This window comes from Ustilaginoidea virens, chromosome 4 (assembly GCF_000687475.1).
Source record: "Ustilaginoidea virens chromosome 4, complete sequence".
Lineage (NCBI taxonomy): Eukaryota > Fungi > Ascomycota > Sordariomycetes > Hypocreales > Clavicipitaceae > Ustilaginoidea > Ustilaginoidea virens.
Window position 1 is genome coordinate 3,324,217 of NC_057319.1, and position 17,876 is coordinate 3,342,092.

Consider the following 17,876-nt stretch of genomic DNA (forward strand, 5'->3'; position numbering starts at 1 on the left):
TCCATCATGGGCAGAATAGGCCTCGGGCACGTGGCCCAACCCTGCTGGCCCCCCAGCCGAGTGGTTCGCCGGTGAGAACGTCCGAGTCCATGCCAGCACCGGAGCTGATGGATGGCCAGCTGGCCGTTGAAAGGCAACTCGGCTAACTTGCAACGGCGCTCGTCTGAGTTTGTCCAACCTGCGTCTTCTCGTGCTAGATCAGCGTGGTGCCTCGTGCCGTCGCCGTCTCCGCTCAGTGCCACTCAGCTACAGCCGGGAACACCAACCAAACCCGTTTTACTCGGGTAGTTGCTCAGAGGCTCAAAGGCCGGCCATGGAGCCCACAGATCCATTGCTTGAAAGAAACGGTTGAAGATGACCATATGAATCCTAGAGCTTGGTACCCCAACGTGCAGCGTGCCTTGGGAGGAGGGGAGGAGGTGCGTGACGTGACTATGTAGGTGGGAGTTGGCCAGGAGCAACTGATGTCTCGGCTCCGAGACTTGGGCAGGTGCCGTTACTCCGCACCTCACTCATCCTCATCACCGTGGAAACGGTTCCCCGTTCACAAACTGCCTGCTTTTGGCCATCTCTCCCCCATTGCCCATCGTGCACATCAGGCAGGCAAATGCAAACGCCGCGATGGCCATGAACCCCGATCGTGTCCGCATGCTCCAGGAGAATGCGCAGGCACCGTTCGAGCCACCACCACCACCGCCTCTGGACGTGACCAAGATTCGCATCACAGGTGCCAACATCCTTGCTCTGCAGCGGCAAGGCCTGGGCATGGACGGCAGCCGAGACAATCAAGCTGTCGATCCCCCAGGCACCAGACAAGCCGCGGACCTCTCTCTGAAGCGGCCGCTCGACCCCGTCAGCGACAAGAGAGTAAAACGCATCCGGCGGCACGACGGCTGCGACGATGCAATGCAGCAACCACCTGTTCTCGCTCCGCGTTAGTTAAAGGCTGTGGCAGGCTGCGTGGACCCATGGCTAACAATTGCGGTGGACGATCCGAAACCAGCTCCGCCATCAAATGAGCACACTTTGTATCTGACAAAACTCCTCCGCAATCGAGTCCTGCAGCTGATTCTCGAGCCATCCAAGAGGTCCGCCCCAACGGCTGCCGCTGCCGCTGCCGCTGCCGCTGCCGCTGCCGCTGCTGCTATCACGCAACCGCGTCGAGTTACAGACGCCGGGCTTGTTTTGACGGAACACATACGAAATCTCTCAGACTTGCCCATCTTAGCACTCCCAACCTTGGAGGAAGCACACGGCTCCCTATACCCAGCCGAACCTTGTCTCAGCCGCATCGCACACGGAGAGTTGCTAGAAGATGTTTAGCATAATCTTTCAGCAGCGCGCAAGTACGATACGGCCCGTCAGGTGCGAAAACTTGTCAAAAGGATGCAGACGATTCGCCCTGCTGGCTCCGTGCCCCAGCTGGGATCCGTCGGATCCGGGCAGTATTCTCTTCTGCTGGACAAGCACCAGAACAGCACATATTGGGCAATACGGGAAACCCCAACTCACGAGACGTTTGTTGCTTTCTTGATCTCATCCTTCGAACCCTCCGTCCCGAAAGCAGTCGCAGCAGCTCTGGCTCACCAGCTGGCCAACAGAGCCCCTGCCCCTGCTATTCTGAGTCATGGGGAAATCTGCCCAAGGAACATCATTGTCGACAACAATCGATTGTTGCATGTCACGGGGTGGGACTGTGCTGGCTGGTATCCAGAATGGTGGGACTACGTCAAGTTCTTTGAAGCTCGAACCAGTGACAAGAATAGCGACTGGTACGAATACGCAGGGGAAATATTCGCAGAGGAATTTCCCAACGAGCTGGCCGCATATCAGGGAATTGTGCGTTGTCAAATGCCATGACCAACCCACGAATTTCCTAGATAATGGCCATAACAAACACAGCCTTTGCCGCCGAAAATGCACTTGAGCCGGAAACACGCACAACAACCCCAATAAGGAGGCAGCAGGCGGATCCTGGCGACAACGTTCAAGAAGGATTCGAAGCCGTCATGTGAACAAAGGAGGAGAATCTGTATCCTCTGGCTGATTTTTATTACATCTTTTGTTGCGCACCAAGCATACATATACCTAAGGTAGGTATTCAACTTGGTCAAGCACCTACCCATAGCAGCCAGCAAGCTACTTTTCCGAAGCATACAGGTCACGAATCTCCACAAGTACGACGTCCTGAGAGCTTTCCTTTCATTTTTCAAATCGCTTGGTGACAGTAGCCCAGTTGATAACCTCCCAAATTGCGCCAAAGTATTCGGCCTTGCGGTTCTGGTACTGCAGGTAGTAGGCATGCTCCCAAGCGTCGATTCCGAGAAGAGGCTGAAGATTCCCAATGACGGGATCCTGGTTAGCGCGAGTAACGAGACTGAGAGTGCCCGACATCTTGTCTTTAACGAGCCAAGCCCAGCCAGAGCCCTGGATGCCGGCGAGCGCAGCGTTGGTTTGCTTCTTGAGGTCTTCGAAGGACCCAAAGTCCTCGTTTATAGCGGCCTTGTGTGAGAAGATCGAGTAAGTCGTGTGATCATGCTGAACGGGGAGAAAGGCAGAGCGTCAACGAGGAGCTTCTTTTTCGCATACCAAGAGCTTGCCTTCAGGCTCACCACCGCCCCCCTTGCCGTTGGGGGCGAGGTTCTCCCAGAACAGAGAGTGATTTACGTGACCACCACCATGGAAATTTATCAGGGGGGCCTGCGCAGCGGCAGCCGTGACGTCATTCTTCTCCTGGGCTTTGTCCAAAGCTTCAATGGCGGCATTGTAGCTGTTCACATAGGTCTGGTGATGCTTGGCATGATGGAGCTCCATGATTTGCCCGGATATGTAAGGCTCGAGCGCGGCGTAGTCGTCTGTTTATTGAATTTTTGCGTCTCATGGTCAGTCAAAGAGACATGACGGGATTTTGTTTTGCCACACTGCGCAGCAGGTAGGTGTGTAGGTCAAGAGCAAGTTGTGCGCCTTACAAGGAAGATCTGGCAGTGTAGCCTTGTTCCGGACAAAGCCGGTGCTTGCCACGGAGGCTATCGGCTTGGCAGCCCGGAGGCCGGCCCGGAAAAAGGGTGGTGCGCGAAGCAGAGCCGACGACATGGTTGGTGCCCTGCGCGATGTCTGATGCGAATTAGCCTGAGAGCCTGGGCGCAACAAGGTGGAGAGAAAGAGGTGTCGCGAGAAGGAGGGAGCTGGTAGAAGCAGTTATGATCATACGGCAGGGCATGAGGAATTTTGGGGACGGCGCGTGTCCAGGGCGTACCTATGGGAGTGGAGCGGATGGTTGAACGTAGACGGGGTCAACGGAGGTGAAGCTTTTTGGAAGTGGACGAACGGAAGAACAGACCAGTTGCAGACCAGTCAGTTGGTTGCCAGTTGGTTGCGCCTGGGTGGTGTCAGCTTGTCGTCACAAGTCATTGACAGCTGGTGGATTCGGTGGATTCGGTGGATTCGGTGGGATTCGGCAGCGCGTGTGGCGTGGTGGATGTGGCTGGTAAAACGGCACGGGTCGTGGCGTCGTGCGACACGAGGCCAGAGGTTGAGGTCACGTGGCTCCGCTGGCCCTTCCCCAACCGCGTCTCAACAAAACCACCTTTATCGACGGCCTGCCTTCCTCATCGACGGCCCTCTCATCGACGGCCTTCCTCATCGACGGCCTTCCTCCTCGACGACCTTCCTTATCGACGACCCATTCCCAAACCCCAATCCGAGGCATGGTGTCGCTACACTGACCCTTCTTCACCATGTCGTACTACGACGTCAACGCCATCCTGACAGACGCAGAGGTATTTTGAAGCCGCCCACACGCCTTCACGCCGGCCACAGTCTAAACCAGCGTTTCGTACTTCTACGCAGAAAGTCCCGTGCCGGTTCGAGCTCGACGTGCCGTACCTGGGCCACCTCGACAACTCGCCAGCCCTCCGGGCGGGCACCCAGCTCTCCCTGCCGCTGTGGCTGGCCGAGCTGCTGGCCCTCGTGTCGGCCGGCGAAGGCACGCGCGCCCCCCTGACGCTCAACCTGCCGCCCTGCCTTTCCGACCGGGTGCTTAACGCGCTCAAGGCGGACCCGCGGGCCGTAGCCCTGCGCGACCAGAGCGCCCACTTCTACGGCCTCGCCGTGCGCATGCTCGACCTGTTCGAGGAGAAGGAGCTCGGGGCCGTCCTGCGGAGGACCTTTGTCGTGCGCGCCGGCGAGATCGGCCTGCATGCCCGCAGGGCGGACGAGGCCGTCGGTGGACGGGGCCAGGAGTTCCTGAGGGGCCTGGACGAGTGGGAGAGGAGCTTGTTCCGCAGGGGCCACGAGGGCGTCAGGGGCGCCAGGGAGTGGACGGAGAGGGTGAAGAAGATGTGAGTGAGTTTTCGGAAGCGCGGCACCGGCGTTGAGCTAGGGAGGGAGGAGGCGCCTCGTCTGGCGCGCGGGGTTTCGTTTAGGAGCGTCGGGAACTGGGCGACAAGTGGTGCGAAGTGCGGCCTGGATCCGGCATTCCACGCGCTGTGCGGAGCGGCAGGTTGGAATCGGATGCTGCGTCAGGGCCTAGTCCCAGCCGGCGAAGCGTATTGCGTTGGTAACGCCGCACGCGAGGTATTCGCCCCGCATATCCCTCTTTTTTTCCATGACCAATCCGTGCTCCAAACACACGTCTTGTTTACCGAGTACTCACGTCGGAGCTCTGGCGAGGGTTGTTCGTCGCGTCTCCGTTCGGACGCCCGCGTCCTCTGCAACCTCCAGACAATCAGCGCCGAAAGACCATCCACCCGGACATGACGAGCACATCGTTCGACTGCAGCATAAGGAAAATGGGCCCGCTCGGGTGGCGCCAAAGCACGACTTGCAAAAATCAGCACCTTGATCAGGCCAAGTCGCAGCAGGGGCGGGAATTTACTTGACCGAGAGGGTCTTGGGCTCCAGGCTGGCTCGGCACCATCTGCCAGTATCATGGACTTGACAATTTCAACCATCGACCAGTCATCCAGAACTAGGCATACAGCCTGGACAATTGGATGCATAAAGGCATTAGATTCTCTGCCTGAGGCGAAGACGGCCAATGGACCCATGGATATGCAAATTCGTCGATTTTTATTCAAACTTTTCGTTTCAACGTCTTTCCGAACATCAGCAACTTGTACAGAAAAGACACTCCCGCGTATGGGTATTCGAAGGACGGACAAGGAACCAAAAAAAAAAAAAAAAAAAAAAAAAAAAAAAAAAAAAAAAAAAAAAAAAAAGAGATACCCGAATCGTTGAAGATGAGTAGCAGAGTTAGAAACAAACAGAAAGACAGAGGGAGAGATGAAGAAAAAAAAGCCTATATTCCCAACACCAGCCACATTGCCCGCTTGCCAAGGATTGGAGGCAAAGCCAAAGATCATGGTAAATCGACACAACAACCGCGTGGATCACATATTTTTAGTTCGTCATGGGTACGGCTCATTTTGTCCAAAGGGTGCAGCAGCAGGTCCGGGTGAGATAAGATCCAGAAAAGAACAATCGATGCCTTGGTCTGCCCGCATGGGAAATACGTCCTCTAGGTATCGTATGTGAGGCGACGAATCGTATGAAAGTTGGCCCTACCGAGACGCATTGTTGGAGGTATCTCTAATGACTCTTCATAGACTCCAGTCACAAATGCGCGAATGCGTCGGCGCTGGGGCCTTTGAGGAAAAGATTGTACATGTCGCCGTCAGCGACAAGTGACGCACCATTGACTGGCGAAGCGCAAGACTTACCTTGCTCATGCTTGACGACTTTTATCAAAGGCCTCAACTCCGCCATTGTAAGCCAGGTACCGCCTCCTTTTCCGCCGCATCTCCCATCATTGGGTCCCTTCTTCTTTCCGCGGGGAGGCTTGGGCGTAAAGTGTGCGTGACGGAGGTGAGCGGCAGCATTGTAGTTAGCAGCGTACTGCTTCTTACTCAAGCAAGGTCCACAATTGGCGAATGGTACGATGACCGGAGCAGACAAGGCAATACCGGCCGCTGATGGGTCGCGACAGACGTACTTCTTGATACGCTTATGCCGAGCCTCGATATGACGTCGAAGCTCATGCTTACCGCGGAATCCGTTCGGATGATCCTTGCAGTCACAGAAGAGCCTGGGTCCTTTCCCTGGCTTGTTGGGGTTCCTGGGCAACGAAGGCTTGTTGCTTTTCTCGAGCGATGCAGTGCCCTGGATTTCGGCACGAATCTGGTTCGTTTTGCCGTTTTTCACAGTCTCGTCCCACCCCTGCTTGGCACAGCGGTCAGAGTTGGAGCCACCGAAGTTTGCGCTGGTTGAGCTGGCGCCGGGCAATGACTCCTCCATAGGTTGAGAGATGGAGGTAGGCAAGAAGGCGACCGTGTTGGGTATGGACGGGGGATAGTCATGAGGGGTCGATTCTTCGAATCCCCAGCCAATGCCGAGAAAAGCTGTTGCAAAGGAAGAGTTGATTGGCCATCTATCATCAACGTCGGCAGGCTGCAAAGATGCTGGGATAAACAAGTCATCCGTCTGGCAGGACTGAGAGAACGATAGACTAGCCTTGCTTGCGCCATTGCTTCCATCATGGAAGATGTTCTGTCCGGTGAGTGCCGGATCAGGCTCAGCAGCAGAGATGCTCGACACCGTCGAGACAGAGGCCGGAGGAACGAAGTTGTTGCGGAATTGGTTTGGAGACAAGAATGACCCAGCAGTACGTACGTGCGACTGGCCGTCACACCAGCTGCTAGACGAGAGGAAGTTGCTGGGGTGCATGCCGAACCGCGGAACACTGCCATTCTGGTCGACGCAGGCTAGGGCACCTTGGATATAGGGGAAACTGATGAAAGGCGAGGCCGCACCCCCGTACAAAGAGGCTCTGTCAAAGTCGGAGAGATGAGAGTCAAAGTCGAAAAGGTCAAAGGCTCCGGGAGCCATATGGTGTGTTGGAGTATCTGGAGGATCTTGCGGCAAGTACGCTCCTTGGCCGATGTCTGGGCGCGAAACGCCACTGGGTCCATTCTGAATTTCGGTATGAACAAACGGGCTGAAGCAGATGGAATATAGAGGGAAATGGGCAAGGAGGATGCAGCTTGTAGAGACACTCTAACGCGTTTGAAGCCGTCGAGAGGCACTTTGCCGTCCCTAAATGACGTAATAGCCCAGCGTGAGAAAGGATTAGGGTCGCTGTACGGAGTAGAGTTGGGAGGGAGACTGAGATGCAAGGCGATGTCGTATCCGTACATTGTGGTCGGTTGTAAAAGAGACTGGAAGGCCATGCTGGGCTATTCGTGCCGCTGCCGCTGCCGCTGCCGTTGCCGTTGCCGTTGCCGCCGAACAAGATCTGACCCAAAAGTGAAAAGACAGATGATGGGTAAGTGACTGGTGGCTGGATGAGGGACATTGGGGACCAAGGCCTCACACCCAAGTCGCTATCAAAGAAGGGGAGGAGGAGGGGGGAAGAGTCTGATTTCCAAACTGCTTGCAAGAATGCTTAAAAGGTAGTGCCAACCTATTGCAGTTGCAGATTGTTTGGTCTGGGTTTTGGGGTTTTGGTTAAACAAAAGAGCAAGAGCGAACGTCTGCGGGGAGATGGGCAGATATATATACATACCACGGCCATTAAAGGCGTCCATGAGTGAGTAACGCATGAGGCAACCGGGGGAGCAGTGGAGATTGCAACTGCGCCTGCGCCTGCCCAGCTTACGCTCAACACAATGAGGCGGCTCTGTCAAGACGTCAAGACACTATGCTAACATGGCCTCCTATCATTTCAAGCCTTGAGGACCAACCCATTTGTCGCCCAGCATCGCTCAGCACGTGCATCGATCAGATTGGCTCAGCATCGCTGGGTTGCCTGCGAGACCGTACGGAGTACTCCATAGTTGATCGTGCTTGCATAACTGCAAGGGCATATTGGTGCCGCGCGGCGCTCCGTCATCATCAAGGCAACCAACCAACCCCTTGGCCTTCCGAATTCTCGTCCGAATTCTCGTCCGAATTCTCGTCCGAATTAGGGTTGGACTTCTGCAGACCGGAGGGGCGCGCATGCGTGCTGTCGCCGAGAGCGGCATGTTGGAGTGGCGCGGCGAGGGAATGGAAGAAAGAGCATAGAGGACTCAAGCCGAGCACGAGACCCAGAGACCCAATCGAGGCGTTTTGAGGCTTTGGCGTACAGACCTTAATATGTACAAAGAACGGTTGTGCGCCAAATTGGCGCACTTTCGTAGCAACTATTCCTTTTACGGGGCGTCATGGTGTAGGCGGCCCGCCCCTGCTAGCGCGATACATCGTGAACAGCACTGAGGGTTTGCGGGGTTCTGGAACGCTTCCATAAAATTATGCTGCAGATTCTTACTAACTCTGGTAAGGTGCCGGTATTTATGAACAATGCGCCAATTTCTGTGCGCCAAAACGCCTCGATTGCATCTGGATCTGGATCTGGGCCCAAACAAGGATTGACGCTGGCAGTTTGATGTCCCCTCTGTTGGTGACTCTGATGGATGCAAACCCGTGGCAAGGCCAGATGCCACCTAAATAAGCTCAGTCATCTCTGTCAGCCCTTTGGCTGTGTTAAGGTGCCGCTTTTGTATCTAACGCCCTGATATGCCATGCCTATAAAGGCGATCAGTACAATGTAGCTCCATGTACATCTCAAAACTACCTACCTACCTACCTAGGTAGGTAGGTATGTACTATTACTTAGGTACCTAGGTACCTAGGTATACTATCATTGTGGACTGTTGAACCAAAAGTGTGACGCCACACAATGTGTGACTTTATTGGGTATTGTGTACTGCGATATGGACAGCTTGCTCTCTGTCGCTACGCAAGATCAATAGGCACTCAAGCATCCGCCGAGTCCACGTTTGATGCCTGATGAGCCCAAGCGCTGGCAGCTTAAAATTTTTAGCGCGCGCCCTTTTAGGAGTGAAAAAGTGAGACGTGTGGGCGTTGATGTTGAAGGCTGTCAACCTCCGAGGTCGGAGCCGAGCACGGGAGCGACGAGCAAACCACGAGTTGCATCACTTGGATCCCCCACCCGTTAAAGAACAGCATCAACGGTGCACACCTATATTCGCTTTGGCCAGCGGCACCTTTTGGCAACCAACTTGTACCCAAGCCCAAGAGATCTCCTCGGGTTTGGGGCGTGAGGATGAGGCTGAAACGTGAAGGAGAGGAGGGGGGTGGGATGGTGGTGGGAGACTGGCGTCTAAAAGTCGTCTGGCCCATTTCACCAACCGCAGCTAAGCAGAAGCCCGTCATCTCGTAAAGGCCTGCCTGGGCTGCAGACGGGGAGCAGATGGCACGAGCTAAACAAGGGTAGGGTCAATAGGTACCTAGGTACCTAAGGTTCCTAAACCTTAGGAGGTACATAGCACGGTACGGAGGCACCGACCTCGAAGAAGCGATTTGGCTTCTGCAGCGTGGCCGCGCCGGTTTCCCATCCGGCAAATTATCGGCATTTCGCAACGCCACCTTGCCGTCTTCATGACAGCGACATTTCTGGACCAAGACCCCAGCCTTGTTCGTTCATGCTCACTCTAGCTCCATGCGCTCCATGTGAGAGAGAGGATGCGAAAGGCTGCGGCAAAATGCGCCGTACGAATTTGATTCTTCTCGCTGCTACTCAGATGAGTGCAGCCAAGTCCCTGGGCTTCAGCATTCATGATGACATGCTGGCATTTCCTCAGGTAAGCCAATGACCGAACCGCCCACTCCCGTTCGTTTCGTCCGAAGCCCCCCGGGACCTTTGCCACGGCTGACGAGGAACCGCCTTAGTTTGAGGTTGTCTTCGACAAGACCCATGTTTCCGAGAGGGATGCGCAGGCGCTTGTGGAACGCGGCAGACAAGACGCGACGTATGCGGCCGACTTTTCTGACTCGACCAACGGTAATGGCCACGCGACGACAACAGCCTCCACCCCTGCCGCTGCCTCGGCACCCAGATCCGCCGACTCGGACGAAATTGTAGGCTTCTCGTACGAAATCCTGAAAATGTCGCCGCACCGATATCTGTGCACGATACCCACCATCCGACCCCCCGGTCCGGTGAACGCGACGGACAATGCCCTGGCCAAGGCCGAGGAGGAGCGGGAACGTCACCGAGCCACCGTCAAAGGTTGGGAGCTCTTGCACGGCCTCCAAGACTTTTGCCTGTATTACGTTTCCGGGTGGTGGAGCTACAGCTTCTGCAAAAACCGCGAAATCGTCCAATACCATGCCGTCGCTGCCACCGGCAAGAGCCAGGTCCCGAAACGAGACCCAAATGGCCAAGAGTACATACTGGGACGGGTACCGACTCTGCCCGCGACAACGGGAGATGAAAAATCAAGGAAGCAGCGTGATGCCAACGAACCCGCGCGCCTCCCAGCCGAGTTGCAGATCAAAGGTGATCAACGATATCTGGTCCAAAGGCTAGGCGGTGGCACTGTCTGCGACTTGACGGGTAAGGAGCGCACCATCGAGGTTCAGTACCAGTGCGTACCGGGCCTGAAGCACGACAAGATCGGATGGGTCAAGGAGGTCATCACCTGCTCGTATGTCATGATGATCAACACGCCTCGCCTGTGCAGCGATGTTGCTTTCCAACCCCCTGCGGGTAATCCTGCGAACCCAATAACCTGCCAGTTGATCTCGGATATCAGCGAAGCATCTCAACCCCTCCTGGACCAGCAAACTTCCGCTATCAAGGCAGCAGAGGAACCGAAAGACGGGATCGGCACGGATGATGGCCACCAGCTGACAAGCAAGAAACACGAGACACCGCAAATCACCATCGGAGGGGTGCTGGTGGGGGGCAAACGGGCACTTTCCAGCGGCGACGAAGACGGGAAACCCGTCAAACTCGACCAACTCGGTAACTTGTTCGTCCCCAAGCCCAAGATTCTGGAGCTCATCGCCGAGGCAGCGAGCAAAGCCGAGGGCGGCAAAGTCAAGGAGCTGACAGCCGAGGAGCTCAAAGGCCTCAACGTTGACCCAAAAACGGTCAAGGAGATGCGAGAAAAGCTAAAGAAGCTCGCTGGCGACTCGGGCTGGAAGATGCAACTATTCCAGATGCATGAAGAGGACGAGCAGGAGCTGCTTGGATTCATTGACGAGCCAGGCACGGCCCATGGGAAAATAAAGTCTACAAAGAGCAAGGAAAAGAACCAGGAGGGGAATGGCGGTCGAAACGCAAAGGATGACAAAGACCCGTCAAAGGGGCGTAAAGACGGAGCGTCCGAAGAGAAAAAGAGGGACGGAGAGGGCAGCCAAGAGAGGTTTTTTGAGCGAGACGAACTGTAGCCCTGCACTTGGGGGGTTGGTGGGTGGTGGGTGGTGGGTGGTGGGTGGAGGAGGGCGGTTAGAACAAGCATCAGTTGGAATTACAGCTTTTACATGATGGGAAACGACAAGACGAGTTCATTCTTGATTCTTCATGCTGCCTGCTACGGAATCCAGGCATGGTGCTTTTTCTTTTCTATCCTGAAAAGCGAACGTTGGCGCGTGACGGAAGGCAGGCAACATACACTGGCGGCTTCCACATGGCACCACTCTACTCGTTTTAGCTGACTGATCAGGCGAGTTCCAGGCATCGGATTTGATATACAGGCTAAAAGCAAGTAACATCAGCTGTGACGGGCTAAATTGGCTTTGGGTTGACCGATTGTCTTGGAATCCCAGCGTTTATCCTGCCTGGGGAAGAAAGAAATGTATGGAAAGGCAGAGAATGATTTCTCGCAAGGTACACAGTACATCTGTACCCGCACGGGAAAGGCATTCCATTGGGTGGGCTGGACGTACCTCGACACGGTTGGGTTTCATCTTAATAACACCGTGATTAAGAGGTAGGTACCTAGGGGAAATTTACATGTACGCACCAGACCATAAGAAACAGCGCCGGTTGGGTGCTAGCACCAGCTGGTTAGCACCGGCTGGTTAGCACCGATGGATTGATTTATTCACGCAAAATCACAACCGTATGGGGGAACTGCTTGCAGGCAGAGAATGAAGAAACCTGGCTCGAACTCCGGAGTATTTCCCACCAGACAGGAACCAAACTAAAGGAACCGCCCTTCCTTCACTGTGGATTCGCCCGCAAGGAGCCGAGCTTGTCCCCAAAGCCACAAATCACAAATGCAGCCGGCCGTAAAATTCCTCCCTTGATGTGGCGGTGGGGGGTGGCACCTTGTGATCCAACCGCAGGGATAGATGCGGCCAGGGATCTGTGAGCCCCCTGCTCCGCTCCCTTGGAATGCACTCTGATTGGTCGCCACTAGAGATCCGTGGCTGTTGGTTGTCTTTGTCTGTCTCGTCTGTTTGCCCGATGGTAGGAAGCCAAGAGCGGGCGTTAGAAAAGTTGCGAGCAGTGACAGGACGGGAAACAAAAAAAAAAAAAAAAGAAAGCGGATGACGACAAACGAAGCCGCGGCACAAAGATACAGCCCAGGCGCCGCCTCGACGCGCCGCCGTTGGAGCGTCATGCTTGGAGGAAGGTCATGGTCATGGCAAGTCGTCAAGTCGTGGCGTCTTGACGGGTCTGAAGGTGGCGCCGAAGAAAAACATTGGCCCGCGATTCAGGTGGGGGGTGGGCGGGGGGGTAGGCAGAGAGAAGAGGCACTGGCACTTTTGGGGACTTTTTGCCTGAGGCGCTGAATATGCCGGCTCGTCCCGGGGCGTGACGTGACGTGACGTGAAGGGGGGTGGGCGTTGGCCCGACCTGCTCATTATCAGCTTGATGGTGTTTTATTAGTAGTGATTGAGATTTGACACAACATATTGACAAGTAGCTAGCCATCAGCTTAAGCCGGGGTTTAGCATCGTCATTCCTCCCATGATAGCCGCATACTAGGCACGTCTATTTTCGTCCAAATCATGTAAGGGCTCATTGGCCGCTTTTCGCTCCATCTCGGGCGTATATATAAACAGAAGGAAAGAGAAGGAAAAAAAAACGGGAAAAAAGAAGGAAGAAAACCGAGAGAGAGGGAAAAAAAAAGAGGTGAGAAAAACAAACCCCCGACCTGCCCCAGCCACAGCCACAGCCACAGCCACCAGACTCTCCTCCGTGTCCAATCATTCCGTATTGCCAAGCTGCAACGGCGATGGGCTCGTTGCAACCCTAGCTGGTACAGCCCGTACAACCCCCATCCATCAATCCATCCACAAATCCAACATGGCTTAAGCAATCACTGCACGGTTGCATGACCCTGCAGTCGGCGGTCTGCCGACGCCCGACGCCAAGTCCAACCTCTGAAACTGCCAAGGACTAGCATGCCGCCGCATCTGGACCCGCCAGGCATCTGCCTTATGGCTTTGATCTTTGATTCCTTCCCCCTTCTTCAGTTCTATAACCTCTGCCCCTTCACCTCCCTGTGCAGACCCAGACCTAGACCCAGACCCGTCTTGCTCGGTTGGCCTCAGATTTGCCGTTGCATTCCAGTCCTCCCGCCCCCTTCCGTCTGTTGACATTCCCTATCCTAACTGCTCCCCGTTTCTCCTCCGCCAGCAAAATTCGAATAAGCAGCACAGGCCCCGGCCCCTACCGCTCTTCCTGTCTGCCCCCCTTTCTTGTCCCCGTGTTTCAATCTTGCTTCCGCTGCTCACCAGCCAGTCGCCATGCTCTGAGCCCCCTCGAAGAACTCGACGTCGATCCCACCACTGCTGTCGTCTAGTCGGCTGCAAAAACCGACTTCGTGCGACTCGAGCAGCAAGCAGACCGAACCACTTCCCCCTGCTCAATCCATGTCGGCGAACCGTACTCGTTCGACTCGACTTCCACGCGACCTACATACGACCTACAGACGCCCTACAGCAGACGCCGCCTTGTTACACCACCACCGCCGCCAAGCACAACCCTGGCCAGGATTCTGGGTTCAGCTGCTTATGCCATGCGGGCTTTAGATATCAGCTGCTGAGTGGACAATCTGCCCGCTCGACAACACCAATCGTCACCTCGTCCAAGGCCTGCCACTTCCCGTCAGAGCCACTCAGCAGGCCTCGAGATGCACACAACCACCGGTTGGCTCTCGAGGAGGATATAATCTGCACATGAATAAGAAACCCTCAGCCGTATTTCAAGGCTCTGTCGAACCTCCCGTCGCCTTTCTGCTCTGCACCGAGTACCTCTCTCCTATTTCCCTTGGAGAATTGTGGGACGACCGATTTTGAGACATTTTGTCTGCAACCCCTTCCCTGCCATTCATTTGTGGCCCGTAACCTGCTTTTTCTTTGGCCTGCTAAACTTGGCACATTAAAATCGCGGCATTTGATTTCACATCTACCGCAAAACAAGTCTCGTCATCTTGTTCACTTTCGGTGTGCCGCGCAGACTACGCCAACAATGGAAGGAGCTCCCTCACAGCCCCGTCAACGATCTTACCCTCGCGCACCATCACGTTCCTCAAGCCATACCAGCGCGTCTCGCGTGACCTCCCTCAGCGCCAACAGCTCATCATCGCATGTTCCCGCATCGCCGCAAACTTCACACCCTCATTCGTCGCGTCGATTTCATCATGCTCAATGCTCCACTGGCTCCCCCCGACCAACGTCGCGCTCGACACCGCCACTTTCCACACAGGACGACAGCGCAGAGTTTACGCGACAACCTGCGGTCTCGACCTTCCTGCAGCAAAAGTTGTCAAGGGAGCGCAAGGCAGAGGCGGACAAACTTAACCGGTCGCAATCCTCGTTGCCACGGTCCAACCCCGATATGAGTGCTTCGACGGACTTGGGACGAGCTTCCGGGTCCCCCCTCAAGTTGTCAATGTCAGAAATAAGTAGACCTCAGTCGGGTGCTGGACTTGAGCTGGGAAAGAAGAGGGGCCTAGGAGTAAAAGAAATGGAACAGGTAGGTTGATGGGGTTTCATAATCCCACCGTGGGCGAAAGATCTTTCACCTATTGACTGCGCCATTTCATAGGTGATTTCCACTCTCCACAAGCAAAATTTCGACCTCAAGCTCGAGCTTTACCACAGGCGAGAAAGACAAACCACCCTGGAAGAGCGTCTCGATGATCTGGAGAACGATAGGCAACGAATGGAAGAGGTTAACGACAAGTTATTGGTCGAACTCGAGAAGCGTGACAAGGCGGTAGAAGAGGCCGTCGCCATGATCATCACGCTGGAAATGCAAGTAGAACAGCTTTTCCGAGAAAGAAGTATGGCGGAAAGGATGGAAAACGAGTCCTTCTTTTCTCAAGGCTACGAAATTGGATACAGGACACCAGTTGCCCACGGCCTGGGACCCGACATCGTCAAGATGGAAAACGACGCTAAAGCTGTCAATCGAGTGCCCAGCTTTTTATCGGACCACAGCGAAGCCACTGAAAATCTGAGGAATGTATATTTGGGGACCAAGGGCAGCAGCATGTTGAGCCTTCCCCGTCTGTTGGAAAGCTCGCCCGAAGGCGATACTCTCCGAACCCTGGGCAGCCCGACTCTGAGCGTCCTTAGCGAAAGCTCGTTTGCGAGTATATATGGGCGCAGGGAGAACGGCGCGGTTGGGGATGCAGCTTGTACGGAGGTCGACGAAACTATCGTTCACGACGGCGACGGCCCAACCTTGATGAAGATCTCGACGGAGCATCAGATGTCGCGAGGCAAAGCAGGTTCCGTACCGCCTGATGGTGCGGTGGTTCCGCGAGCCAGTTCCGCAACCCATTTTCCATCCATCACGGACCTGATGGCCGGCTCGCCGCTTCAGCGCCTGGAACGTCTCGACGGCTCTTGGACAAGCCAGAGGGAAGAAGGCCTCCCCCAAAGCCGAGAAAGAGATCATCCGAAAACGCACCACACAGCGTCTGATGCGCCATCAGCGGCACCAGGCGCTCTTGGTAAGGATAGGCGAGATACCTTGCGCAGAGTACTGACCGAAGGACCTGGCGGTGTTCGATTACACGATCACGGCCTTCCCCCAACGCCTGACACCATCTCAAGCTCGACTTTGCAACGCTTACAGGGCTCAGACGACGCCCTCGCCCATGAGCAAGACGTCATTGACGACAGCTGCAATGGCGTTTCTCTGAAAAGCTCCGTTCACGACGAAACATGGCGCGACAGCCACGGGGAAGCGGTTGCCGACCAGCATCAGCCAGAATTGGACAGCTGGGCTTCCCTGGGGAAACCACCCATTGAATCGCCATTCGACCACCACCGAGGGCCACTAATTCCTCGGCCGCGTTCAGCCGATGAATCTACGACATCACATGGACGAGGCAAAGCTTGGGACAGTGACCTGGACGACGATTCGGACACGCGCTCACTTCAGTCCAGCCTCGACATTTGGATGCGGGAGAGCGACCAATCCAAGGGCCGGAGCCGCGAATCACCAGACCTCTTCAGTTTCCCCGCCAACGTCTTGACGGGGAATTGCGCTTCAGCAGCGTCGATGCTACCGATTGGTGCCGAGGCTGGACGCGATCAGCCTCCTCCAGGCTTCGACTACATGCGAGACCTGTTCTCGCTTCGCCAGGGTCTCTTTGGCAACGCTGCCCCGCCGCCTCCCAGCAGAAGATCCAGCTTGCAAGCGACAACAGGCTCGTCTGAAGCTTCATCGCTCAACGCAGGCAAACATGGCGGTGAAAAACGACCACGCTCGTCAGCGACAAAACGTCGGAGCTACCACAGCAGGCAAAACAGCGTGGACCTGGGCCGTAGAGATGACTTGCGCACGCCGGTTCAACGTGACCAGTTCTCGGCACCTCCACCTCAGCCTAGCAGTGAACAGAGATGCAAGCATTATCCCCCGCTCTCTGGCCAACAGAACGGAACCCGGGTCGGGCTGAACAGGCTATTCAGACGTTCCACAAGCGGCACATCTACCGCGCCCCCCTGTGAGACCAGTGCTTTCGACATCAACAGCGCAGAGCCAAGCAGCAGCAAGCACATGGTGGGAGTGCCATCCTGGTCGAGCCGGGCCTCGGCAGTCGATGATGACAGAACCGGGGCTACTCCACCCCCCATCATGTTCAATCCACGCCAAGGACGGCGAAACACGCTGGGCGCCGAAGTCGAGGCCGAACGAGCTGCTGCCCAAGACTGCAGTCGCAGCAAGACACCGAACCCGGCCATGGCTGCAGCCGCCGCGTCCAAGGAGGAGGCCAATGTAGAAAGCAGCCCAGCTGCGCCTCTCGTCGCAGGGGGTCGAAGGAAGTGGCTCTCCGGGTTCTCACGGACCGGCAGCTCAAAGAACAGGTCCGGGTAGGGTCTATGCAGACTTTGAGAGCTGCCAAGGAGCCATTAGTCCTGCGGCGTCTCTCCCTCTCTGTCTCTCGATGTTTCTTTTTTTTTTTTTTTTTCTTTCCTCTTTTTTTTTTTTTTTTTTTTTGTGCAGTGTGCAAACGATTGTGAATACTCTGGTAGGCGTGCTTTCTTATTTGACCACATGATTCGATAACACGCTGCTTGGTTCGGTCTCGGTGTTGACGGCAACGTCGGTAAAAGTCTCCCGAGTTTGGATGGCACTGGCACAGCATGGCGCTTATCCCAGCGCGCCAGAGAAATGGTATCATAGAATGGCATATAGCAATTTCCAGTACGGCTAGACCCTATCCCGAGCTTGGCTGACGCCGGGCTAGCATGCAGGCACGGCCACCCCACCGCAAGCATGGGTGGGCAGATGCTTTGATCCATGCAGTTCTTAGCGTGTGCAGTCAAGGGACCTAGAGCAAGTAGCCAGCTATATTCCTGTGTTTCTGCATATTCGTAAAGATGCGGGGGTGCTCGAGCAGATGGGATCAAGGAGCTGGAGAATGGAAAGACGGCGTCGCCGTCACGCTGGGCTGGCTTTGGAGGGCAGAGGTAGGCTGGGCAATGTTCTGGCAGAGATTTCTATGTGCTGTTGCATATGCTACGTATGTATGTACTGTACCTACGAGAAAACACGAAAAAAAAACACATACATGTACCCATGACGTTGCCGCACATGCGTCCATCTACTCATATATCCA

The 17,876-nt window shown here is 55.4% G+C and overlaps 7 protein-coding genes across 7 annotated transcripts; 4 read left to right on the top strand and 3 right to left on the bottom strand.

The window, feature by feature from the left end:
* Positions 1 to 621: 621 nt before the first annotated feature.
* On the top strand, positions 622 to 2,015 carry UV8b_05373 (uncharacterized protein; the record flags this gene model as incomplete). The annotated part of the gene is made up of 4 exons (XM_043142870.1): positions 622 to 934; positions 1,004 to 1,317; positions 1,393 to 1,839; positions 1,881 to 2,015. 4 exons carry the CDS (start codon positions 622 to 624, stop codon positions 2,013 to 2,015), a joined length of 1,209 nt encoding a protein of 402 aa, XP_042998803.1.
* A 187-nt stretch (positions 2,016 to 2,202) lies between these two features.
* Positions 2,203 to 3,093, bottom strand: UV8b_05374 (uncharacterized protein; the record flags this gene model as incomplete). Its single annotated transcript, XM_043142871.1, has 3 exons — positions 2,203 to 2,502; positions 2,590 to 2,855; positions 2,970 to 3,093. The coding sequence occupies 3 exons, from the start codon at positions 3,091 to 3,093 to the stop codon at positions 2,203 to 2,205; spliced, it is 690 nt and encodes a 229-aa protein (XP_042998804.1).
* Positions 3,094 to 3,737: 644 nt separating this feature from the next.
* UV8b_05375 (uncharacterized protein) lies at positions 3,738 to 4,344 on the top strand (the record flags this gene model as incomplete). The annotated part of the gene is made up of 2 exons (XM_043142872.1): positions 3,738 to 3,779; positions 3,850 to 4,344. The coding sequence occupies 2 exons, from the start codon at positions 3,738 to 3,740 to the stop codon at positions 4,342 to 4,344; spliced, it is 537 nt and encodes a 178-aa protein (XP_042998805.1).
* Positions 4,345 to 4,420: 76 nt separating this feature from the next.
* Positions 4,421 to 5,048, bottom strand: UV8b_05376 (uncharacterized protein; the record flags this gene model as incomplete). Its single annotated transcript, XM_043142873.1, has 2 exons — positions 4,421 to 4,596; positions 4,655 to 5,048. 2 exons carry the CDS (start codon positions 5,046 to 5,048, stop codon positions 4,421 to 4,423), a joined length of 570 nt encoding a protein of 189 aa, XP_042998806.1.
* Positions 5,049 to 5,613: 565 nt separating this feature from the next.
* UV8b_05377 (uncharacterized protein) lies at positions 5,614 to 6,885 on the bottom strand (the record flags this gene model as incomplete). The annotated part of the gene is made up of 2 exons (XM_043142874.1): positions 5,614 to 5,645; positions 5,721 to 6,885. 2 exons carry the CDS (start codon positions 6,883 to 6,885, stop codon positions 5,614 to 5,616), a joined length of 1,197 nt encoding a protein of 398 aa, XP_042998807.1.
* Positions 6,886 to 9,482: 2,597 nt separating this feature from the next.
* Positions 9,483 to 11,235, top strand: UV8b_05378 (uncharacterized protein; the record flags this gene model as incomplete). Its single annotated transcript, XM_043142875.1, has 2 exons — positions 9,483 to 9,641; positions 9,730 to 11,235. 2 exons carry the CDS (start codon positions 9,483 to 9,485, stop codon positions 11,233 to 11,235), a joined length of 1,665 nt encoding a protein of 554 aa, XP_042998808.1.
* Positions 11,236 to 14,269: 3,034 nt separating this feature from the next.
* Positions 14,270 to 17,131, top strand: UV8b_05379 (uncharacterized protein; the record flags this gene model as incomplete). The annotated part of the gene is made up of 2 exons (XM_043142876.1): positions 14,270 to 14,776; positions 14,849 to 17,131. 2 exons carry the CDS (start codon positions 14,270 to 14,272, stop codon positions 17,129 to 17,131), a joined length of 2,790 nt encoding a protein of 929 aa, XP_042998809.1.
* Between the last annotated feature and the right edge of the window lie 745 nt (positions 17,132 to 17,876).